Genomic DNA, 25,932 nt, shown 5'->3' with positions numbered 1-25,932 from the left:
CAAGGTCTATCCTAAATGGTTAACTGCGAAAACCCCTCAAGGAGTATAGATAAATTCTTGATACTCTAAAATAAGTTGACACAAGTTTCCCGCTTGCTTAGTTTACTATGGGAATCTCCGTTACAGAATCTTTTTGCCTCGAGTACTTGACGGGTACTACTCGCTTGCTTGAGATACAAAAAGAACTCATGTTTTCTCTTAATAATCTAAGTATTTGTCGAGAGCTTCCTGTCTTCTTATCTATCGAGAAACTTCTTAAAACTCCTAAATACTAAATAAGAGTTCTTCCCCCATTTGAACAACAAAGTTCATATTAGCCGCGTGCTAATTGAAAATATTTCTTCCAAAAAGGAAATTGATACTAAGCTACGGCTTCTCACACCTCTAAGTTCTATTCCCACTTGGTTAATCCCGTGGGATTCAATCCTAACCGGTCAGCACTATGGTTACGATTCAAAAACATACAAACTGGATTTGATTCGAGAATATGTTGCCTCCTAAGGCACCCACGGATACAATTCATCATATCTACTATTATGACTGAGTAGGCCCGATGCTGCCTACACTCAGAACCCACGAGTACAACTACTCGACACATTAAGGGATTTCACAATCCTAACAAGTACTTGACTTTACACAAACATCCAGCATTTGTTCAAAGTACTTCTGGCTCACACGCCAACTCAAATACAAGAAAAGCTTAAGGAGACTCTGCTCTGCTCAAGGCTTCTACAATCTGATCAGCCACCCCAGAAGTTTCCGCCAAGTACTAACGAAACTGGTCATCAGTACAATCAGCCTTGGCTCCTCGACCAAGAGCATTCAGACGAGTAGTTGGCCAATAAGATTTCACCAGCCCAAGTACGTGACCTACGTACTGGCGGGTAATGTGGGAAACAAACCTCTCGAAGGCTCCAGGCACCCTGCGAAGCCTCCCGACCAGTGTGAGTGGTTCATCTCCATCTCTAACTGGGATATCCATAGCCTCGGCTGCTTCCAGGGCGGCATCTCTGACTTCTTTCAGCTCCACAAGCTCGCGCTGCATCGAGTCTCGAGACTCTGACAAAGTCTTGAGTTGTTGCAGCATCGATGCTGTCTCACGATCAGAGTCCTCCTTGATCTTCTTGAGCTCCCTTATTTCATCTGCGTTTCGGTACATAAGAATCTTTAAATCTAGTACCAAGCTTTCCTGAATCTATTTCATCTGCGTTGCGGACGAGAGGGTGAACGTGTTTTACTTTGTTCGTCGGCGCCAATGTCGCTCGCGAATTTGTTTTGCGAAGTGCCACCCCCCTTCGCTCGACTGGCGGGGATGATGAACCTGTATGTGGTGGCTGTTAGCCCCTTGGGCCCTTCGCCTTGAACAGGGTGCACCTGGCCTTCGGCTTTCGCATGACATGACTTTCTGCCTTAGGCTTTCGCACGTAAGGACTTTTGTTAGGGGGGCCTTCAGCTCTTCAGCCGGAGAAGGTCGCACCTAGCCTTCGGCTTTCGCATGACATGACTTTCCGCCTTAGGCTTTCGCACGTAAGGACTTTGTTAGGGGGACCTTCGGCTCTTCAGCCGGAGAAGGTCGCATCTAGCCTTCGGCTTTCACGCGACAGGACTTTTCACCCTTCGTGTTTCATGCGGAGGGATTTTTCTATATTTCTTTGGAAGTGAAGTTAAGGGAAGCGAGGCCCCTATTCGGGATTGCGCCCCGTGCTTACTTCTTCCAAGCATCAGGGCTTGCAATTTGCGCCAATGACTCCCCTCTTTGCTTCGACGAAGGGGGATAGATGCTTCGGCGCCTCCTCAGTATACCTATGCCATCGACATTCTTTTTGCGGGGGCCTTGTTTATATTTCACAAGGGGTTACATAGGGTTCCGCCTTGTTAAAAATCTCACACCTTCGACGCCCAATTTGAGCACGCGAAGGCTTCCCCCGTGAGGAAAAGAGTACGGGCCCTTTGATACACTGTGCGAATCTTCGCAAACGAAAAAGGAAATTGCATAAAAGGAAAAAACTATTCTACGGGCCCCTTCGGTTATTTTCCTCTGGCGGCTCTTACATGGTTCCTACACATAGTACTTCTTCTGCATGTCCTTGTTCTAAGAATATGGGTCTTCGGTGCCTTCGAGCGTGCGAAGTCTGCAGGCCTCCGGTCTTGTCATGGACGCGATGATAAATGGTCCTTCCCACTTGCTGTGCATCTTGACTTTTTGCTTGGCCTTCGGTATTCTTCGAAGCACCAGATCTCCCTCTTCGATGTCTCTGGGCTTCACTTTCTTGTTCTTCCACCTTCGTGTCTCTTCTTGAAACTTGTCCAGGTTGATTGCTGCCTGCACCTTGCCTGCTTCGATCGTGTCGATCAAAGGCTTCATATCCTCTTCGATCGTGTCTGTTCCTTCGGTTGTTCGTCAAGATTTGAGTTTGATCTCCTCTGTTGTTACGGCCTCTTCGCCGTACAGAAGCTTGAATGGGGTGAATTTTGTGGCCCTGGATTCTGTTGTATTATGTGACCATATGACCCTGGGCAGCTCATCCGCCCACTTTCCCTTCGGCAGCTCAGTGATTATTTTCTTAATGCCTCGAAAATAATGATGTTGGCCCTTTCCACCGCGCCATTTGACTGCGGGTGGTAGATCGAAGCGAAACATAGGTTCATGCCCAATTGAGTACTGAATTCTCTAAAAGTTGCGTAGTCGAACTGCTTGCCATTATCCATTGTGACCTCCCTCGGTACGCCAAAATGACATACAATATTCTACCAAAAGAATTTCTGTAGGGCTCCGGCCGTGATGTCCTTGAGCGCCTTGGCTTCGACCCATTTGGAGAAGTATTCAACTGCCTCTATAACGTACTTGTAGTTTCCCAGAGCTGTGGGTAGTGGCCCCACAATGTCGATGCCCCACCGTGCAAGGGGCCATAACGGAGGCAACAACTGCACTTCGTCGGGTGGAAATTTGCTGTACGGGGCATGCCTCTGGCAGTTTGGGCATGTGCGAACCACTTCGTGTGCGTCTGCCACAGCCGAAGGCCAATAGAAACCTTCGCGGAAAGCTTTGCCTACTAGGGCCCTTGTCGCGATGTGCGAGGAGCACATCCCTGCATGTATCTCTTCGAGTAACTGTTTGCCTTCTTCTCGCAAAATGCACTTTAGGAGTGGCGCGCAGACCCCCCCCCCCTCGGTATAGCTCTTTGCTAATAATTCTGTAATTTCGGGCGCGAAGCGCCATTCTCTTTTCTTCCTTCTCATCCTCCGGGACGAAGTGTCCGCGAAGGTAGGCCATGATAGTGGCCCTCCAGTCTTCGCTGGTTATGGCATTGATGAATTTTGCAGGCTCTTCGGCACAATTGACGGAGGCCTGCTTTAATGTTTCAAAAAACACATCTAGTGGTAAGGGATCAAATTGTGCTGCTGCCTTCGCTAGCTGATTGGATTGCTTGTTCTTCGTTCTGGAGAAACTACGTATACTGAACCAAAGGAAATACTTCTCCACACTTCGCACTGCTGCCAAGTACTTCGCCAACTCTGGCTTCAGAGCTCTGTTGGACTTGTTGATGTGGCCTGTGATCAACTCTGAATCAGACCTGATCGATAATCTTCGCGCACCCAACGCTCTTGCTTTGCGAAAGCCTAAGAGTAAGCCTTCGTATTCTACAACGTTATTGGTGCACCCCTTGAAGTCGAGTCTGACTGCATACTTCAGCTGTGTCCCCGAAGGTGCTGTCAAGATTGCCGAAGCCCCGACTCCATCTCTCTGGTAAGCCCCATCACACTCGAGTTGCCATATTGATTCAATCTTCGACTGTTCATGCGAAGGTGTAGATGGAGTCCAGTCTGCGATGAAATCTGCCAAGACCTGCGACTTGATTGCTGACCTGGAGACGAAGTCAATAGTGTGTTCGGCCAACTGTGTAGCCCATTTGCCAATTCTGCCGGAGGCTTCTCTGTTCTCAAACATGTCCCGAAGAGGGAAAGAGGTTGGGATCTTGATCTTGTGGCTCTGGAAGTAGTAGTGAAGCTTTTATGCTGCCATGACCACAACATATGCCATCTTCTCCATTTCTGAGTACAATAGTTTTGAGCCATTGAGGGCTTCGGAGACAATATATAGGCACCTGCGTCAGTGCCCCTTCAACTGTGCGCTCTTCGACGAGAGCAGCGCTGACAGCTGCGCCTGATGTAGAGATGTATAATAGCAACTCCGCCTTCTCCGAAGGGCTGGACATAACTGCCAAATTTTCAATGTATTTCTTGAGGGTTTCAAAGGCCTTCGCCTGCTCTTCGCCCCACTCCATGTTGTCGGAGCCTTTCAATGCTTTAAAGAATGGAAGACACTTCTCTGCTGACTTGGAGATGAATTGGTTTAGCGAAGCCAACCTTCCTGTTAACTTTTGCACCCCTTCTTTGTAGTTGGCGGTTTCATCCGCCTGATGGCTTTGATCTTCTCTGGATTTGCCTCGATTCCCCTTTCATTATCATGCATCCTAGCAATTTGCCTCTTCGGACGCCGAAGCCGCATTTCTCTGGGTTCAATTTCAGGCCATGACGGCGAAGGTTCGCGAATGTTTCACAGAGATCTTGAATGTGATCCTCCACCTTCTTTCTCCGAACAACCACGTCGTCGACATATGCGGAGATGTTTCTTCCCAGTTGATCCCCCAGTACTTTCTTAATCATTCTGTCGAAAGTGCATCTTGCATTTCGAAGGCCCTCTGGCATTCTCACGTAGCAATAAGTCCCGAAGGGAGTGGTGAAGCTGGTTTTCTCTTCGTCTGCCTTGTTCATAAAGATTTGGTGATAGCCAGAGAAACAATCTAGCATGCTCAACATCTCCGAACAAGCCACCGCATCAACCAATGTGTCAATGCGTGCCAGTCGGTATTCGTCCTTTGGACATGCCTTGTTGAGGATTGTGAAATCTATGCACATTCGCCACTTTCCGTTCTTATTCGGCACCATGACAACGTTTGCCAGCCACTCTGGATACTGAACTTCGCGGATGACGCCCGCGTCCAGTAATTTTTGCATTTCGGCCTGTGCTGCTTTCTGCCTTTCTTCGGACAGTGTTCTCTGACCCTGCTTTACCGGCTTCACCTTCGGGTTTACTTTGAGCGTGTGTTCAATGACCGCTCGACTGACTCCCCGCAGATCTGACGAGGACCAAACGAACGCATCTTGATTGTTACGGAGGAACTGTATGAGTCTGGCCTCTTCGGCCTCTTCGAGCCCTTTTCCTATGACTACCATTCTGTCGGGCACATCTTCGCACAGAGGTACTTTCTTCGTGTGGTCTGCTGGAGATACTCCTCCTGACTCTTCTGGGTCTTCGCTGATTGCAGCCTCGGTGTCCTCTTCTAGTGTTTCAATAACATGGACATTCTTGTTAGCGGTAGATGCATTGTCTACGCATCTTCTTGCTTCTTCCTGGTTGCCGAAGACTGTAATAACTCCTCCGGCCGAAGGCAGCTTCATGCATTGATGAATCACTGCTGCGAATTTGACCAGAGTGTTACAGCCGAAGATAGCATTGTAGGGGTAGTTGATGTCCACCACATCGAAGGTTATTGCTTCGGTTCTCTGCGTTGCCCCTTCGCCGAACGTGACATTGAGCTCTATCTTGCCGAGAGCTTCGATCCTTTTTCCTCCGAAGCCGATGAGCGGGTAGTGCGACTTCTGCAAAGCTTTTCAGTGAAACCGATCTTGACGAAGCACTGCCATACCAGGATGTCTGCGGAGCTCCCATTGTCCACCAAGATTTGCCCTACATCATTCCCTGCAAAGTGTACTGAATTCTTGCCGATGTTAGCCCTGAAGACGAGGGGTCATTATGGGGGTAATGTTGCAGCCGAAGATCTGCCTGTGTGAAGGATATCGGAACATGCGACCAAGGTGTTCAGAAGCACTTGCCTTCGCTCACATGAGAGACAGTTCTGAAGTATTCTTTGCGTTGTCTCTTCGTCTCATGCACTGGTTCGTTGGATCCTCCGGAGATGGCATTGATGAAGTTAACCATACTGCCGGAGGGTGCATCGCTTGCTCTTTCTGGTATCTGCCCCAGCTCGAGCTTTGGAGGCGGGGCTAAATTTGTTGGGTCATAAGACTGTGGTGTGGAGCCCCTCGACCATCATGTTTGACTATACTGCGGACGGGGTAGCATTGGCACTGGTTGTTGTGGAGGTGGCATCTGGTGCGCGTACGACAGCGGGTTGTAGTTGTAAATCGGATATGACACCGGCCAATTTGGCGTCGGAGTCCAAGTGGTAGCCGTCGTCGAAGACTGCTGCGGCATCTGCAAGGTATGATTGACTAGCTTCGCTGGCTGGGAATTCTGCCGATCGAACTCTTCTTTCCTCTCGATAGCAAAGGGGCACTCGTTTGTCCAGTGGCCTTTATCCTTACTATGGAAAAAACAGAATGGAATTTTCTCTCTTCGCCCGCCGTTATCCCTTCGGCCTTTGTGGTGTCGTTCTTCGCGATGGTGATGATCATCGCGATTGGATCTTTCCTCGTGGTGGTCCCTCTCGCCTTTTCCCCGGTGACGGTGTCTGGAGTCTCGAGGTTCTTCTTCAGAAACGTTGTTCACTATTCTTTTGTGCTTCGCTTCATCAGCATGCCATGGTTTTGAATGGGACCTCTCACTGTTTCGTGGCTTCTTCTGCTCATTCATCTCCTTAAGCCTTCTCCTCTTCGCACGGTCAGATATGTAGTATTCTTGCATTATCTCAAATAGCTTAGTGACTGTCTTCGGCTTGTGCCGGGATATGTATTCTCTGCATCAGCCCAGATCGATCCCCTTTACTACTGAATCGATGATGCTCTGGTCAGCAACATTTGGCCCTCTTGCACGAAGCTTCATGCGGGCCTTACGGCTCGGAAACTCGCGCGCAACTCGGAGCGGAGCTGGTTCCATGACAATATGCTTCCTGGGGGATATTTGCATACCATCGCTGGGCCAGGCCTTGCAGCGCGAGGACGAGTGCCTTCGCCTTGCACGCGGTGCCTTCTCCTGATGCTTCTATGGTGGCTTCGTACTTGAGGAGGAACTCTTCAAGATCCGACTCCCCGTCGAACTGAGGCAACACTGCTGGGTTGAGGTGATGAGGCCACTGTATTTCCTCCAGTTCTTCGGATAATGGTGTTCTTCGCTGATAGCCTCTTCGGTAGTGCTCTTCGCCGTCCGATTCGGAACGGTCATAGATCTCTTCGATCGGAATGATCCTTAGGCGGGCCCTTGATGGGTCGTGTTGCCGCGGGTTGGTTGCGGCCATCTCCTTCGGTGGTAGTGGTGGTGCTTGCATCTTCTCAAGCAGCATTTGTTGCGCTTGTAGCTTCTTTTGCAGCGCCTTGCAGCGAAGCTCTTACTCTTTCAGCTTGTTGTATTGCTCTTGTCGTTCTGCTTTGGTTAGCATGGTTTCCTTCCCCTTCGCTCTTGTTATCATCTGTCGCTCCGAAGGCCCTACTTCCAGGGCCTGCTGTTGAGCCCTTCGTGCTTCTTCGAGGCGCGCGTCGATGCGGCGCATCGCCGCGATGTCTTCGGCAGAGATGCCGAGGTCCAGCAGGTTGACTTCGTGCTGGCTGTCTGCGATGGTGTCGACGGAGATGTCATCGCTGTTGGTTCCGTTGGCCTACGTCGCTGCCGCTTCGTCCTGCGAGGGTGTCGTCGTCGTCATCGTCGTCGTCGTGTCCTCCGAGGCGGCACCGGTGGTTCCCTTCTTCTTCGTCGCCGCCACGTGGTGTATCGAACCGACGGGTGGGTGCCAAATTGTTGGTGGAGAGTGTTTCCGGGATGGGCGAACACTACAACGGTAATAGAAATGCACGCAAAACCAAGTGGGAAGTTTTCTCTCTCTATTCCATGTGTCCCATCAATGAACATTACAGGGGTATTTATAGGCGGCGTTTCGCCTTCCAAGTGCAATTACTATTCTACGTCTTTACTACTGTCATATTCCTAGAATATTTCTGGACGTACACGTAATTTTCCTATTACAGTCGTGAGTGGATTACAGCTCAGACGGGCCCCGCTGCTTCAGGCAGCCTTCTTCGTGACAATCACCCTCGCCGCGGTCTCCGAAGACATTCCTTCCTTCGCTGGACAGCACAAACGCCTCGCCGGTGCGGCCTCGCGGCGCCTTCGGTCAAACGACCGAAAGGCCACCATATCCTTCGCTCATCGTTCGCTTCAACGCACGTGCCGCCTTGTCTTCCCGTGTCTTCGGCTTCCAGACCGAGGGTCAGACGAAGACCATCATATCCTTGGCTTCGAATCACACGTGTCTTCGTATACCTTCGGTTTGGTGGCGACCAAACCGAAGGTGGTGTCCCCAACAAATGGTTTGTGGGCTCCACTCAAATACAAAATCGGTGTGCCTATTGTAACAATTATTGTCAACAATACTGCCACTTGGTCTAAAATGTTTCTAAATTGCCCACATTCACCGCTACAAAAAATTTAGTTGAATTTCCAGTAATGCTAGCTTCTAACCAATTTTTGAGAAAGTGCACACATTATTTGTTACTGAACAGGGAAATTCATTCTTTAGCACTAAAGATCACGTCATTTGAAAAATACTACTGAGAATGGAGAGGGACAATATAATCTGTAGCAAATAGGCGAGGAAAATTGAAAAATTGCATTTACAATTAATGGGAGAGAAACAATGTAAAATGCATATGCAAGTATGCAACTACGGGATCGCTAATGACAATCAGGAGTCAGGACACAAATAATAGTATGGAAATTGACGATTATCCAAGAGCGGAGAAAAGTTTGCCGAAAAGTTTGTTTTTAATGAGAAAGCTTGCCGAAAAGGTTAATGGGTACTATAGCAGCAAGTCTCACAGAAACAAAAGCAGACCACCATAACTGCCAAAGACTACATCAACGTCACTTGTACTAAAAAGCATAGCATACAGGAACAGATCGATCTAGGCTACGTTCCAGAAACACCAATGCAAGTGAAGCCAAATGGTTTCAGAAAGCTAGTCATTCTGCAGATCTGCTCATGATGAAAACATGCGAGACAGGCTACAATACTAAGGGGAAACAAAATGGATTCATCGAGTCATCCTGTGAATAAGCACATGAAGACAATGTGTGAGAGAGCTGCAGCGTGCTGCTAAAGCAGGCGTGATAACTGTGTTGATGACACAATATCGGAAATTCCCAGTATACACATTACATCAGTTATCCTCATGGCTGACATTTCTCAATCAATATGCATCCACAATTGTCAAGAGACCACAGCTCCATCCACAGCGTAACTAAATCTTCTGCTCAGGACTCAATGCAAACCTGCACCAACATGAATAGGCACATTAAGAAGTGAGAGCTAGGTTAGGAAGGTTCAATTGCTCAGCAAACTTCTTAAACCTGATCCAATCACTGCAAGCTATATGAAAAATTCTAAAGTTTTCACATATAATTTCACAGTACTAGTTTTCTGAGAGTACTTGTAGACCATCCCATCCCTGAAGAGCGTATCGAGTCAAATTATATTTCAAGTAGCCGGAGAGTTTCATAGGTGCACCATTCTGCTTAGAGAAAATAAAATGTACGTTTAATATGGCTTTCTTTCCTAATGGTTGAAGGCACTGTAACTTGAGGCCATGGATGTGTTGCAGTCACCTGATATCCGATGTGCTTTGAGTTGCCATGTTCAGGCCCTTGCTACTTTTGGTACTTTGGACTATGCAATTTTGATCGAGTCTAATTTCTGTTATTTAGTTTTCTCTCGATTTGGATCCTACTCAAATAGATGGCATGCCACCCCACATGTCATACTCATAATTTTGATAACTTTTAGCATGGACAGGCATTTTCATTGCTGACTTTTAATACATATACAAACAAGGCTTCAGAGTAAGTATGACTACTGGTAACAGAAAACTTACTTCCAGAAGTCCAAGTGTCATGAATGATGAATCAGATCTGAATCTGCTTTAGAGGATATTGGATCTTGATTTTCTCAGGAGGTAAACCATAGGAACACAAGACATCTAAGACTTTGAGAACCTGCTGATCACCTTCATAAAATTGAACTTCAACACTAAGGTCCTTCAATGCAAGGGGCTGCTTCCTCATATCATAACTTGCTCCCATTTCCACTAAATTCTCATGTGTCTGTAAGAACATGTATGCCAAGTTAAATCCATAATACATGCTAACTTCAGATAAACTTTTATCACACAGAGAACTCATGCACCTTAGAAAAATGAAGAATCAGCTTCTCTAGAACTGGTGAGTGCTGGAGAAAGCAGATTAACGCGCCAAGGTTGGTAGTAATGCACCAGTCATCGAGTAACAAAGTTTTTAACTTGCTAAATACAGGGCATCGTGTCAAATCCTTCCTGAAAATAAACTGCAGAAGGGAAAAGGGGGTGAGAATAATTCAAAATCTAGTGCGGGACAACAAACAGGATGAGGAGGATGCTTCTGAAGTGAATATGAGCATTCAGATATTCAGTATGTATTTAACATTCAAAACTGACTAGTGAAAGCAGAGAAAAGATGTGTACTCATGAAATGTTTTTTCCACTCTTATCCACACAGAACATATTGCCCAATGCCTATTCCAACTACAGATATAAATCCAAAGATACAAATGTAAGGACAGAATGGAAGGAGAAAATGAAACAACTAAATGGTAACGAAAATCATACCGATGTTGGTAATGGAGGTGATGTTGTAGCTATTAACTCCAGATTCGTGCAGCTTGACAAACCTTGAAGAAGCTGAAACGAACATGGCACCATTTATGCCATTTCGAGTGATTTTGGTGATCGAATGACAACACAACACTTGGACTAATATGATTGTTAAGATGACCATTCTCAGGCTTTTAGGTTCAAGTGATGACAAAGAGAAAGAGAAGATAGGCGTAGCTAGGCCCGAAGAACCGACGCATGAGCATCGGTGCATCCGATGGTTGTCGGAAGAACCGACGACATGGTATTTTGATGCAGAAGGGAATCGAAGCCAAGTCAGCTTATAGGCACCGGTTGAACCGATGGGTCAAAAAGGGGCATCGGTGCATTGGGCGTACTGTGTTCCAGAGACGATGCAAGTCGAGCAAGAGCCAAGTCTTCAGCACCGGTTGAACCGGTGAAGCATCGGTGCATACCATCGGTGTAATGACGTCAGCAGAAGAGTTGAGTGCTGTGAGTGACCGGTTTAACCGACGGCTAAGCATCGGTTCAACCGGTGGTCACTGTGTCAGCTATCAGGAGTTCAACGGCTACTTCGGGTTATGAGTGACCGGATGAACCGACGCTACCCCGCCAGAGGCATCGGTTCTTCCGATGATACGCAGATTTTCTGCTGACCGTTGGAGCAACGGCTACAAGACTTGGTGGCCTATATATACGCCTCACCCCGGCCATTTGAAGATTGCTGGAGTTGTTGGACATCCCACACACACCCAAGAACATCTCCAAGCCATACAAAAGCATCAAGATCATATCCTTAGCCCTTAGCACACTTTGAGAGTGTTGTGTAAAGGATTAGCTCTTAGTGAGTGAGATTGCAAGGCTTCAATCCTTTGTGCTGTGGTTCATTAGCGAGCCAAAACAAGAGCTTGGTGCGCCGGCACCTTGTAGCGTGAAGCTCGCCGGCAACGTCATCGACCCTCCGACTTGGTGTGGAGCGACGACGACATCTTTGTGCGGGGGACGTGGAGATCCCCATCTTTTGTGGAGAAGCTTCTTAGTGGAACCCGGGGCCAAGGTGACCGTGATTGTGTTCACGGAAGAGACTTGGTGACCCAGTAGCAATACTCTTAGTGAGTGCTACAACAACGTGGATGTAGGTGTGCCTTTGTGGCTAACCGAACCACGGGATAAACACACGCGTCAAGAGTTTGCTATCTGCTATCCCGCTCTTTAAGCTTCCGCATTACATTCTAGCAATTTGTGTGTCTTTACTTTCATAGAATAGTTTCTTGATAGGAAAGGCTATAGGTTGTTAAACTCTTTTGGGATAGGGGTTTCATACTAGAACAACCTAGTTGCAAATCTAGATAGCATGTTTTAGTTTAAGTTTTGTGCAAACTAGTTGGAGCCATATGTCTAAGTTTTTATTAGTGCCTAATTCACCCCCTCCCCCTCTTAGGCTAGAGCACCCGATCACTTTCAGAAGCACGCAGCTATTCTTTCCATAGTTGCTATGTTGGCATCCCCAACATGACTCATCACCACAATCACCAACCTCATAACCATTTCGACAAACATCACAGCAATTATGAAGACCGACAGATGCCTCCACTAGCAATGGCATGCTCTCAAGCAATGGAGTCCTTTGCTTACAGTCATCTAGCAGAAGGGAAATGAGATTTGGGGCAGATATTTGGGTACGGACATCCCCAAGGAAGCGGCATCCTGAGATTCTGAGGCGCTTTAGGGATGGGGATGTGATCCTGTTGCAGTAAATGCTAGAATTTTCCATCTTAAGATCCTGCAGAGACACACAGCTCGAGAAATCCAGATCGTGCTCCGACATGACCAGGACAAGCTCAAGCTTTGTCAAGTGCTCAGAGGTTATAAGCCCCTTGGGAAGCAGCCATCGATCCAGGTCGTCCTCGCAGGCAACACAGAGTTCGGCGACCTGGCACGACAGGCTGTACCGCACCCAAAGCGCCAGGTACCTCACAGTCTCTTCAAAATCACCCCAATCTTTGGAGTAGAACTCGGCCACTCGAAGAGGCGACCGATCGCGGAGGAACAGCAAGTGGTTGACGAACCCATTCAGCGCGGTCGGGCCCCAGTACTTGTCGGCGACGTTGCGGGTGATGCGGAGCGCAGGAACACCCTTCCACAGGTCGCGCCAGCGGTGAGCGAGCACGCACGTTCGGACGGCGTCCGGCGATGGCAGGAAGGACAGGATGTCCTGCAGGAGCGGGTCCGGGAGCGCGCTGAGGTGGTCGGCACTGCCGGCCGCAGCCTGCCTCTTGTTCCTCGCGGCCTCGCTCCCCTCAGACATTCCGTCGAGCACGTGGCGGGCGTTCGGCTTGGGATAGCAAATAAAACACGCGCCGCATCTGAGGCGTCCCGTCGAGCCAGAGAAGGGAGTGCGAGTGGGAGAAAGGGGGGTGGGGGGCGAAGAGAGTTGGTACTCACTGCTCCATCGCCTCGCCGGTGTGCCTGCAGCTCGCCTCGCCGGGGCTGGCAAGGACGAGGGGGAGAGGTCGCTCCCCGCGTCCACGGGCAAAGAGGGGAAGAGAGAATTGAACACCGAGAAGATGGTTGGGGCACGGACGTGGGCCTTTTTTTTTTAAGGAGAGGGAGAGGAGTATATGTGCCATCTTTTTTTTTTTTAAGAATTGGATATGAGCCATCTGGGCTTGACTTCAAGGCCTGACAAGTAGTGGGCTGGCTGGTTTTCCCAAAACGAACTGGACCACAACCACATTGGGCCAAAACTATAACCTTTTTTTCTGCGAGGAGAAGGAACTACATTTACAGGACACCACTTCACAAAACTAGACTATAGATGTTCATTCGGGCCGGGCCTGTCCTGGCCCGGTCTTCATTGGGCCGGGCCTAGCCCAGCCCTATGTCCCAGCGGGTCGTGCCGTGCCAGCACACGGGCTCCCCCGACGGCACAGGCATAGGCCCACGAGCTTGTTTCGTGCCGGGCCGGCCCAGTTGGCATGGTCAGCATGTCGGGCTCGGGCTCCCGCATCGCCCGTCGGACGTTGCCGCCGCTCTTGCTCCCTGGGTGCCGCCGTGGCGCCACTCTTGCTCCCTGCGATTGGGACCACCGCTCCTCCCCGCAACAGCCTGTCGTGCTGCCGCCCCTGCTCCCTGCAGGCTGCAGCAGCCGGCCGCGCGGCCGCTCCTCCCTGCAGCCCGCCGCGCCGACTCCTGCGCCGTCGCTTCGCCCCCACGACCGACCCGCCGCTCCGGCCTCCGGCTCTCCCCGCGGCAGCGCCGATGCGAGGGCGAGAGAGGGAGCAAGGAGGCGCCGGTAAGGCGTGGTGAGAGATGAGGGAGCCTATCTATCTGTGTGGGGCTAGGGAGAGAGATGGGATGTCTGTGTGGGCTAAGAAGGTGGGCTCCTTGTGTGGGTTGGACTCATGCCACCGGGCCACTACCGGGCTGGCTCCTAATTACCATGCCGTGCCGGGCCGTCCGGCATGCTGGGGTGGCGGCCCAAGCCCGACACTATCTAGCGAGCCGGGCTAGCCCGGGCACAAATCAGATCGGGCCGGGCTGGGCCAAAAATATGGGCTTTTGGGCAGGCCATCGGGCTTTGTGCTTTCTGAACAACTATAATTACGACAGCATTGACCCTATGTAACAATGAACTACAAGACTAGTGCATGGCGCGCTAATCTCAAAAAAAAAACTAAACTGTGACTCTATGAGTTTTTTGTTAATGCAGTGTAAGTAATAACTTTAGTGGGTTAGAAGATAATTTTCCTTTGTAACGTTCGAGCATAAATTTTGAGGAAAGCCAACAATTTTGTGGAAAACCCATTCAACGGTTTGGGCCATAGATGAGTGTAGCAGCTTGCCAACTAAACTGAAATGTGTGAATCATGTTTCATGCTAGGTCGTGGTGCCGGTGGGCCGCGAGGAGAGTACAGATATGTTGCTGTAATATTTTATTTATGAAAGTAGTATCAGTATTAGAAATAACGTATTCGTGTGGTTTCGTACATTTTTTTTGTTACAAGAATAAGATCTCAGATTGTGATGGTTAGTTGTGTAAGATAAGGTTCTTTTTTCAAGCATAATTCTCTGAAATGTGGGTTGATTTTTCAGTAAATAGAAGAGAGCATTTGTGCAAACGAATTGTGAAAGCGCTTTGAATTTTAAAATTTGCTCTATAGCAAAGGTGTAGTTTTTTAATTTTTTATGTTGAAATTTTTTTTCATTTCAATGCAGTTTGGTGTTCAAATTATATGTATAACGTTGCTCGGGTAGAGGTAACGAATAGAACATGTTGTGTTTGATTTAGGTAAAAATCTAAGGGTTTTCCTTAAAAATTCCTTCGCGAGGAGCATGACGATAGGTTGATTTTATAAAAAATTAAGTTTTTCTTTATAATTTTTTATTTATTTTTAAAGAGCGGACCGTTTTTGCGGTACACTTTTCGTCCGTTCTAACAAGTAGGTCCCACTTATCAGATAAACAGTCAAACGTTTTTTCTACGTCGAGTCCGCATCGGGCCACCATCCTCCATTGTATCGGACTCCGCCGATCGCCCCCGAGTCCTTATCGGACTGCTCGACAGCGTTGGATCGAGGATGTATGGATCGAATATTCCATCTAATCGAATTGAATCAAATAGAATATAGAGATTTGAATCGAGCAATTAGAGTCAAATCCAATCAAAGCCATGCTTATCAAAGATATTTCGCACAAGAAATCGCAACTGAATAAGACGGAGAAAGGATCTGTGTAGCAAATCCGTCCAAATTAAACCGGCTTAAGTGCGTTAACTATCATCTTAATAAATAATCAATTTACCACGTACTTAAAACGGTGTAATCTGATAGTCCGTCGGGTAATTTCTGATTAAACTACTGTACTCCAGGATCACAATTTGCACTAGTAGTCTCGCACGAAGACGAGCACAGGTGATACAAGCATACGGAGGTTCTCAAATTAATTTACAACACTGGTTTTACATAAAGGTTTGAATATAAACTACAAAGTTCAAACGCAACGGAAATTAAAGCCGAGTTCGAAATACAATACAGTAACTACGAACGATGATACAAGGTGAGCTCCACATCCTGCCCACCGATGTGATGACAACCTGCCCGAGCTTCACAGGGAAGACGGGACCCACTCGACGGTCCACCCAGGAGGAAGCAGTTGTCCAATCCAGGACGCACAGGCCTCCTCGAAGTCAGCGGGGACACAACCTGCTCAGATGGGTTACAACAACAACTTTGAGTATACTAATACTCAGCAAGACTTAACCAACTATGGTATATACTTAGCCGACTCCTAGATATGCAGACTTTTGGCTCTGGTGTTTGTTTTGTTGAAAAGCTACTAGCAGTGAATTCTTACTTTCCATATTTTAGCTCAAGTTTAGTATTCGAGTACCAACTAGGTTTTCTGAAACATATAGAGCACACATGGTAGATCAAATTAATCCTCTGGTAAAACACAATCGAACATCTTACTTCCATTCTCATTTCCATCCTTTACTACGATGTAACAGAGAGACCAAGGTTCTATTAACCGAGAGAGACGGCGAATCGATCCAATTTAACCTTGCAAAGTGGACCTAACTCACACGACACATGAAAACTCCGTCGGGCCACACACGTCAACTGTTCCCATCCTCGCCCTGACGTCTGAACCATGCCTGCCAAAACCCGGGTGAAGGGCCCCTCACGGCGAACTCCCGGAGAACCCGGATGCGACATACACTCCAACACCCGCCATCATCCCACTCCCAGAGTAGCAGGTCGCGATTCAAAATATCGTTGCAATTCAGGTAATTAGCTTACCGGTTTCGACTACCTCCTACTCCCGTCATGTGGTTAGTATTGTTCAAGCCTCAATCAATGTGCCAACAACGGTACGGTCCTCAATCGACATAGGCGGAAATTTCTTTTCATCCATTCCATATCCATAATCCAACTTATTCCCGCCCGGTCTCCATTTCTCTTTTCTCATTGCTTCATTCTCAAACCACGTTGCCATAAATAACAAGAACTTATAACTCGCGAGTGACAGGAATCACTCGACTTCTACCGAATCCTAGTTGAGCATTTCAGTACTAACGACCTGCACACTAGTAGAAACTCATAGGTACCTATGGAAAACATGCATACTAGGATTTCATACAACTCCTATAAACGTAAATGCACAAATACTTAGATAAACATTGAATACTAAAAGTAAGGGTTATGCTCCGGGGCTTGCCTTACAGATCAGCGGGGTTAGCGACTTCTGCTGGAGCTTGCTCAACTGTTTCCTCCTGCTGCTCTCCTACTTGTGGCTCTTGGACCGGCTCAGCAACCAGCTCGTAGACTACTTCGTTCACGGCGTCTACACATATGAAAAAATTCCATGCAAGAGTTACAACGGTGCAATGAAATGATACAAATGCTTATGATGCAATGCAAGCAAACTAACTAGAGATTCTAATTAGCTAGCAAGCAATTAGAACCAAGAAAAAATAAAATTAACCCACAATCTGATCAGGACACAACTAACATGATTTACAACTGAACAACAATTTACTGGAATGTACACATGCAGAAAAGAATTTACTAGCAACAACATAAAAAGGAAAACTATAGCTAGCTAGGAACTAAACAAAAGCAAAAACTTAACTTGCAGGAAGGATCTGATAGCACAAATTATCTAGCATGATTAGTTACTGACAAGGAGTGCAAAAACAATTTACTAACATTTATTGATATAGAAAAGTATTTCTTTTAGCCCCGACAAGACAAACTGAACACAACAAAATCTATACAAATGCACGTAGACTCTGGACATGAAACTTTTACAGTGAAATATACATGCAAAGAGTAGGCTACTATAAAAATTTCATAATTTTTGGGCAACTATAACTGCAGGAACAAATTAAATAAGCTTGATCACAAAATAAAATATAACAAATGCAACACTGATATAACACAAGCATGGATAATTTTCCTCTGAAGCCCTGGATCTAACTAAGCTAACAAAATTGATTTTGCATTTTTAGTATTTTTCTATGATTTGTTATAAATTTTGCAAAATCTCAGCCAAAATAAGTATTTTTGGAAAACCCTAAACCCTAAACAGGGCCTGACAGCTGGGCCCCATACGTCAGTGGGAGGCCCAGCCCAGCCCCCTGCTTGCCAGCGCCATGGCCACGGAGGCATGGTGGCGGCTGCGTTTCCCACCGGCAGGGGCCGGCCGGCGGTGCAGCGGGGCAGCCCCGCGGCTAGGGAGGCCGGGTGGCCCCGGGGCGAGTGGCGGCGGCACGCGGGCCCGCGCAGGGGCGCTCCGCAGCGGGCAAGCGGCGGAGGCAGCGTGGCCACGGCGGCGCGGCGGTGCTCCGGCGGAGGCGGCGCCGGATTCGAGCGGGAAAGGGGTCGGAGAGGATGAGGGGGTCGCGTCGAAGCTAACCGCAGGCTCGATTTGGGCAGAGGGCGGCCGGAGGTAGGAGCTCGACGGGCGGGGACGGAGCTCCGGTGGAGCTGCAATGGAGGCCGGTGATTGGAGAGCCGATTCGGCCGGGGAAAGGCTCGAACGGGCTTGGGAAGGGGTGGAGGAGGTGGAGGGAAAGGTTTGGCGGCTCTGGGCGCGAGGGATTGAAGCGGGGCGGCGAGGGGTGGCCGGCGCGGCGCCGGTAGCAGCTCTGCTCGTGTTCGGCTCCGCCCGAGCTCGAGGAAGAAAGAGGGGAGGGGGAAAACGGATGAGGCCCCGCGAGTGGATAAGGACGGCACAGCGCGGAGGGCGAGGTTCGCCGCGACGGCCGACGCGTGGCGGTCGCCGGCGCTGTTCGTGGTCGTCGGCATGGGCGGCGGGTACAGCGAGCACAGGTAGTAGGTGAAACAGAGGACTTGTTTGAACTAGCTTTACTTGAATTTGACCTTTTGACTGCCCAAAACTCAAGATTTCACATTGCAACCCGCATTTTGGCCAAAACAAATGTTGTAGAGGCAGGCAAGATCTACAACTTTGATATTGAGCAAAACTTGATTTCAGGCTGGGATCAGGGAGAAAAACTGGATCAAACTCAGCTATGTTGATGTTTACTATGAAAACTTGATTAGCGCTAATGACATTGCTTAGCCATGGTTAGCATCTAAGCACGTGATTAGCATCAAGATTAACACCAGGGTGTTACAATCTGGCAAACACTAAGCACCGCTCGCCGACGCCGAGTCCTGCAGTCTGGGCGGTCGGGCGCTGGCAGCCGAGCCATGCACTTGCCTGCGTTGAGCGCCACAGGCCTAGCTGCCGGGAGATTGCCGGCAAGCCCCTTGCCTGCGCCGAGCGCCACATGCTGGACGGCTGCACGCTAGCACCGAGCAACTCGCCCGAGCCGAGCGACCAAGGCCAAAAGACCCTGCCCGCACCGGCTGGAGAGGCCCCCGTCATGCTCTGGCCTGCGAGCTAGAGACGAGTAGGTAGCTGCTGGCCAATGGTGCCTTATTGAGACAGAACACCCGTGAGAGAGGACAGTCAACGGGGTGGAGTATAAAATATCTTTAATATTTTACAATATACCCCTTAATAGAGATATAAAAGATAAAGAAAGATTCTGTATGTAGGTACAAGAAGGACGATAAATAAAATACAAATTATATTTTAGTCCTTGCGCGCAGCCTTCTACATGTGCCTTTTCCAGCGTAGCTCAGCCAATAGTAACCAAATCAAAAGTTTTTATTGCAGTTTTGGTAGGAGGTTACATAGTAATCAATCTTGCTTTTTTTTGTCTCTCCTATGCATATACAGCTCCGTGAGTTGTTAATCTAGCCTTCTCTATGAAAAATCACACATACCACTTATGTATGCTTAACCATTGTTCTCACATGGGGGCTACATGAGTGCAATTCGGTCTAATCGATGTGCATTTGAAACTAATAATCACATGCTTCAAGCCACAGCAAACTCAAATGCATGAATCACTTTAGCATTGCGTTTGATATTGCGTCATTTACTTAATCATGTCTCGAATGGGGGCACGAAATTGGCACAAATTATTCTCTTATATTTATCATTCTTGTACTTTAAGATGATTGATAGATCGATTTGTAGATCTTAAGTATCCACTGTGTTTTGTGTTTTTATATTTTTTCGTAGCAACGCATGGGCATGCGCGCTAGTATATCTAAATTAGAAAGGTTGACTGCGGATTGATTTCGAGAAAATTTGTGGACTTTTTTGAAAAAATTACCTGAGAGAGGAGATCGGACTGTGGGTTGATTTCGCCATAGGTTAAGATTTTTTTTTACAAAATAACCGGGACTCTCACGACCTGGGCCGTTTGGCCTACCGATCCAACGGCCAGGAATATGGGACGACGTGGATAGGCCAAGAGGATGAGTTGGATGAGAGCTTTCATATATAGAAATTCAATGGAACTGGTTAAGGGGCCCACCTGCCCACGCATATTTGGATGACACTTCGGTCCCATAAACAGTTTAATGAAAGCTGAATTCCTTGACAAGGACGACAATTTGGTCCCACAAACAGTTAAACGAGAGTTGAGTTCCTTGACACCTTGTTACCAGGAGAAGAAGTTGTAATCTTGAGAAATGGTAAGTGGAAGTTATAACTTCTTGTTACAATGCCACAAAAATAGTTGTTGTTTTGCAAAATTAAATCCTTTTCTTTACCTTCAGTTTTTAGGGGCTTTGATGTTTATTCATGTATGTTCATGTTCTAGTTTCGAGCAAGCACACGGCTAGTTTTGTTTGAATGGCAAAGATGGAGAAGTATGACGGTGAAAGAAGAAAGATTTTGCACAGAAGAATTAGAAATGTATACGGTGGTAGAGATTGTCATCCTACTGAAAGTTCATTTAGTTTCAGACTTCTAATAGTCTCTCTCCATTTACAAATACTAGCGCAGACGCACGTTCGGCATGCACGTATAAGGAAAAAAAACTACTGATCACATGTGTTATATTTATAGAACACACGCAATAGTATCAAATATTTATTTTTGGCAAGAGCAACTTGTTCTATTTTGTTAAATTATTACAGGATTATTAGTAGTGCCCACGTGCTCTGTACAGCTCGCAGAGGACCAGCTCTTCTTGGCGGCCGTGGCGGCCGCCTCCCCAGATGATGCCGTTCTCCACCATCACCCACCCGTCCGGATACAGCGGCTTCTCGGCGTTGACGTGGAAGAAGTGCCGCGCGTACCGGACGGCGGCGCCGCCCGCCTCCACGTGTCTGTGTTGGCGCTGCGGCACCCACTCCCCGCCGCCGGGGATGTTGCCGCGCCAGAACCCGGGGGTGCTGAGGAAGTACCAGGCGGGCCTCGCCCCGGGCGCCCGCGCGTGCGCCGCCGCCAGATCGGCGGGGGCGGCCGCGTACGCGTCGGCGTCGTGCACGAAGCCCGCGAGGCCGTCCGCGTACGCGCCGGCGTCGCGGGCGAGGTCGGCGAGCTGCTGGGCGGAGAAGTAGGCGGCGCCGGGCGGGAGGAAGGGCCCCTGGTGCTGGTGGCCGCCGGCGGCGAGCCTGGGGCGGAGGAAACGGTCGACGAGCGCCGCGCGGCGCAAGTCGGCGGCGACGCCGGACATCTCTACGTGCGTGGGGTCTCGAACGAAGCCGATCGATGCGCTCGTGCGGGTTACCACCGTACGGGTCGATCGGTGTCCCTTTTATATGTTCGCGCGCGTGCACCGGAAGCCGACTCGGTCGCGGACGCCGACGCTGCGAACTCGAGTCGGATTCGACCTCGCTTGCGGCGGAGGATCATCGTGTCCTTCCAAATGTAGATCGATCGAATTGGAATACTTGGGGTGTCATTGATGATCTGCACAATGCCCACAGCCAACTAGGCTAGGATGATGATGACTAGCTTGCTGAAACTATTTGGTTTACCTTAGATTGGCGTGACTGTCTGGAACGTAACCTTTTAGTTCAGCTGACGGTGATGTATGCTTTTTAGTTCAGCTGACGGTGATGTAGTCTTTAATTTGGCAGTTATGATAGCCAATTTGCAACATATTAGACCAGTCTCGGTAGAGTTTCATGAGGAATTTCGTGGATATTAAATGTTATGCCATATCGTCAAATTTGCTAACATGACAAAATTACTATAAGGAAAGAGGGGGATTTTCATAGGATTTAAGAAACGTTCCGTGAGTATTAAATATTATGCCACATCAGCAAAATTGCTGACATGGTAATGTTATTATAAGGACGCAGGAGGGGAGCTTCATAGGCTGTAAGAGGAGTTTCATTCCTATGATACTCATCATCCGGTTTAGGTACCAAGTTCACAGTTTTTGTAGGAGTACGATAAAACTATGCGCTAAGATATCGTGCGCCACCTCCGCGCCTTCCGCTTCTACTACGCCGTCCTGCTGTAGGCGCTCCCGCTCGCCTCCCTCGCGTTGCGGGGGTCTCGAGCCGGTGGAAGCCCTCGCAGCGGAGCTGGGGCCCATCCCCCAGCAGTGGGCCTCCCAGCTGTGCGGCAAAGCCAGGGCCCCGCCCCCGGCGGCAGGCCTTGAGGCGGTGGAGGATGGCGCGGCAGCAGTAGAGGCCATGGCGCGGCGGCGGCCACCTCCCTCTCCGGGCCGGGCAGGGAACGTGCAACCTCTGTTGCGGAATCAGACGGCGACGGCGCTGAGAGGCGAGTGGCAGAGCTCATCGCGGCTTCCGCGGTGACGGCCCGGACTGTAAAAGCACCGATCGGAAATTTCCAGTGGGCGGTCCGGCGGCCAGTTAGTCGCCTCGTGTGTGTCACGCCCGCAGTACTTGGACGCCACATGTCAGTCCGAGCACCAGCTACCTGTGAACATGTCTCCTACAGTTGTCGGTGGATCTCCGGGTGAAAATCTAGGCTTACCGGATGAGACGGCGATGGCATCTATCTTTGATGATGTTTTCTTCTTGAGCATCGTCTTGGAGATCCTTGGGCCTAGTTTTGTCACCTCAGTGGAATCAGACGATTGATGTGATGGTTTGATGATGCGATGAGAGTTTTGCAAAGATGAAACGTGAAGAAAAAAATTGAAGCTTAGCCTTTAGTGTTCTTCCATTGTTTCAATGTGTTGGCGCCTACCAACGTCACCAGCGATGACGCCCGCAGACGCCAATTTGGGGTGGCAGTATTTCATAAACCACGATTAAATCCGCAAGCGCATTGAATACCGCTGTAGCATTTTACCCGGGAGTATAACGGGGTGTCATTTATATTTCTGCAGGGAAGGCGGTGAGTGAGAATATATATAGATTAGTTGGTGAACTCTATCTAGATTGGATATTCTCATGCATAAATAGGGGTAAGATAATAACATGGTAGGAGGTAGTGTGACACACACACAAACTACCCTCTTGGATAAATAAAAGATAAAAGAAAGATAAAAGATGCTTTAGGCCGGGAGCAAGGTAGAAGTCAGAGCTCGAGTCAGCTGTGCTAGGCTAGCTATATCTATACTTTCTCATTGGTTAGCTCGTCAGCGATTAAACTACACAACAGGGAGATCGCTATCGAAGCAACGGGAGGAGCCCGTATACCCCGGCGATTTTATGTACCTCCTACCCCCATACCGAATGTGGAGGATTACTCGGGCTCGGACAGGGCTGTCACCACCTGCCGGCTACCTCTACAAACCACGGGTATAGTTGACATCCAGCAACACTTAACTAATCTAGACACTATGTCTACACTAGTAAGGGATACTCTAGTGTCCCGCGCTGAGCCCCCACCCTCCAGATGGACAGACATCACACTAGAGCAATCATACGAATACTGGAGCAGTTAATAGAGTTCTAAGAACAAAAGACTAACCATCTCCAGCACAGGGCGATCATACAATGCAAGCATGGAATGATAATGCAACCATATCAAGATGCATATATCCGATAACTCAGAACATACTTCAAGCAGATATCGGTAACCATAGTCTAATTCTATTACAAACAACCGAATATTACAAGAGAGAACTAGAGATGAACCCATACCAGAACTCTCGAGCAACTCCGGCGACTCGATGATTCCTAGACTTCTTCTAAACTCCACTAAGCCTAAAGACTATGCAAGGAATGCAAGAGAGGAGAGATATGAGGTGTGTGGTGTGTGTCCTAATCTCTACCCCCCTTGTATTTATAGTAGGAAGCCACGGGGTGAAGGCATCACAACCGACGTAGGGGACCAATAGGGAGACACCACGTGCCCTGGTTGAGGCGGTGGGGCCCACGGGCCAGGTCGGCCGACCAGGTAGGTCGGTCGGCCTGCCCGGGCCACCAACCACCCCCAACTTCTTCTGGCAGGTTGTCTTGGGCCTCCTTATCTGATTCATGTTGGGGTTGGCCTGTCTTGACTTGTTTGAATTGGGTTCTTGCATCACTTTTGGTCCATCTGAGCCTGAATCGGTACTCTGATAATTTCTGTGATTTTATATCGGGTCAAAGTGTGCTTGTAACCTGCATATTAGCTTGAAAACACAACTTGCATATTCTAAAATGTAAAGTGTGGTTTAGGGACTTTATTGGAAAAGGATGCGTATAAGAAATGCAAACTCTCATGATTTTCTGATCGAGTTGACACCTGAAAATGATCGTTAGTGAGCGTCAACAAGATCCCCCAAGCTATTCTTTGCTTGTCCCGAGCAAAGCAGGACAAATCAGGTTGTTGATCAGAAAATCACTTTGACTCGTACCTTACCTGTCATGTCATAGTCTGAAGCAAAGAGATTCATCTATAAGTCTAAATAAGTCAGTTAGCATATCTTTGCTCAATTACCTTATTCCTTCATGGGGCTTTTTAGCTATCTTCTTGTCTTGGACTGTTGAGAGTTAGAACGGTGCATAGAGTAGTACTTACTTGTTCATAGATCCACAATCCATCTGGAGACACTTTTTTGAAAGATTTTTGAAAACATGGCAAAGCTCTCAGGATAACTCTCTCGAGACACTCACCTTGTATTTCCTTACAAGGGCAGTATCTGCCTTCAATCCTTCCTACTACTACAAGTCTTTGTGGAGCTCAAGATAGGATAAGACAGGGCACACTTGTATTCTATATATTGTAAAGTCAAAGAGAGGATCCATGGAGAAAGAAGTCATGCAATCTCGATCAAAGGTGCAAGTGTATGAGTGGATGGATGGATAGATGGATATGACTTACTCCTTAAGGTCATGGCTTTTCTCTCTCGAATCATCCCTATCTTTTTCTTCTATTTTTTTAGACATGGTTACCCCTTTTTTTTGGGTCATGCTTCTTTGGCATGCCATCTTTTCTCTTTTGGGGGCAACCATAATTTGATTCTATTTCAGGGATGTTCTACGAGAGAGGTCACCAATACATGGAGCATTTATTGATGTGGAATGGATGGATGGTGGTGCCAATTCCCAGTGTAGGAATATAGCAAATGGATGGGACGTGTATGTGCTTATGATCGAGAAAGCATGAAAAGCATCTCACTAGGGTCACTCAATTTGACAAAACTCAACAGAACATCAAGCAGCATATGTGTAAAGGTTTTTTCATGGAGGTAGGACATTGCATATCACTGGGGAACTTGCCCTTTTATTTTATTTTTTTTAAACAACTCCAGACTTCAAGTATCACTAGAACAAACTTGCAAAACCTTATTTACCATATCTGAACTCACAACAACTTAGACTCGGATCAAGCATATGCAACCCACGGAACTTTCAGGTTCATTGGCAAGATATTTGCATAACCAACGGATTTAAACTCAAAAGAACTCTTATTTTCAAACTAGGCACAACAGACATGATAGAGCAAAGCAAAACTCATCCTTTAAACTTATCATATGGAGTTAAAACATTCTTACTGCGCATCATGAAAAAGAAAAATAAAGCAGTAAATTTTTCTTTTGTTTTTGAAAGTTTTTATCAAATTTTATTGAAAGCAAATAAAGGGATATAGTTGACTTAGGGGAGGGAACCTCCCCCAAGCTAGCTCTTGGTTTAGGGTCCAAAAGCAGGACCTTTCTCCATACCTGATCAGGTTGAGGTAGTTTGGTCCGTACCTGGAGAAGTAGTAACGGTCGATGACGTCTTGTTCTTTTTGCACCATTTCTTCTTAGTCTTCTTTGACGGCGTAGACGGCACAGGAATAGCATCCTCGGATGTAGGATAAACGATTTCCAGATCTTTCCATACTGTATTGGTGATGAAATCAGGGATCTTCTGGTTGTCTTCCACTGGATCGGTTGGTGGAGTATGAATCTCCCAATCCTCCCAAGTTGGCCTGGAAGGGGAGTGATAGTCTTGATCATCCCAACCGGGCTCTGCCCATAGCCCTTGTTTCTCACTATCCTCATGA

At 48.0% G+C, this 25,932-nt stretch overlaps 1 protein-coding gene across 2 annotated transcripts; it reads right to left on the bottom strand.

Moving 5' to 3' along the window:
• Positions 1–8,868: 8,868 nt before the first annotated feature.
• LOC120644744 (F-box/LRR-repeat protein At4g14103-like) lies at positions 8,869–13,228 on the bottom strand. Of its 2 annotated transcripts, none has more exons than XM_039921438.1 (6): positions 13,105–13,228; positions 12,123–12,995; positions 10,654–10,720; positions 10,197–10,352; positions 9,886–10,114; positions 8,869–9,286 (listed from the first exon to the last, which is right to left on the bottom strand). In XM_039921438.1, the coding sequence occupies exons 1-5, from the start codon at positions 13,110–13,112 to the stop codon at positions 9,917–9,919; spliced, it is 1,302 nt and encodes a 433-aa protein (XP_039777372.1). In that variant the 5' UTR covers positions 13,113–13,228; the 3' UTR covers positions 8,869–9,286; positions 9,886–9,916. The 2 variants fall into 2 exon arrangements, with proteins under 2 accessions (XP_039777372.1, XP_039777371.1); XM_039921437.1 differs by having other exon boundaries at positions 10,654–10,726; positions 12,129–12,995.
• Between the last annotated feature and the right edge of the window lie 12,704 nt (positions 13,229–25,932).

Source organism: Panicum virgatum, chromosome 8K (genome assembly GCF_016808335.1).
Source record: "Panicum virgatum strain AP13 chromosome 8K, P.virgatum_v5, whole genome shotgun sequence".
Classification (NCBI taxonomy): Eukaryota; Viridiplantae; Streptophyta; class Magnoliopsida; order Poales; family Poaceae; genus Panicum; species Panicum virgatum.
Note: the sequence above shows the minus strand (reverse complement) of the source record. Positions and strands in the feature narration are given on the sequence as shown.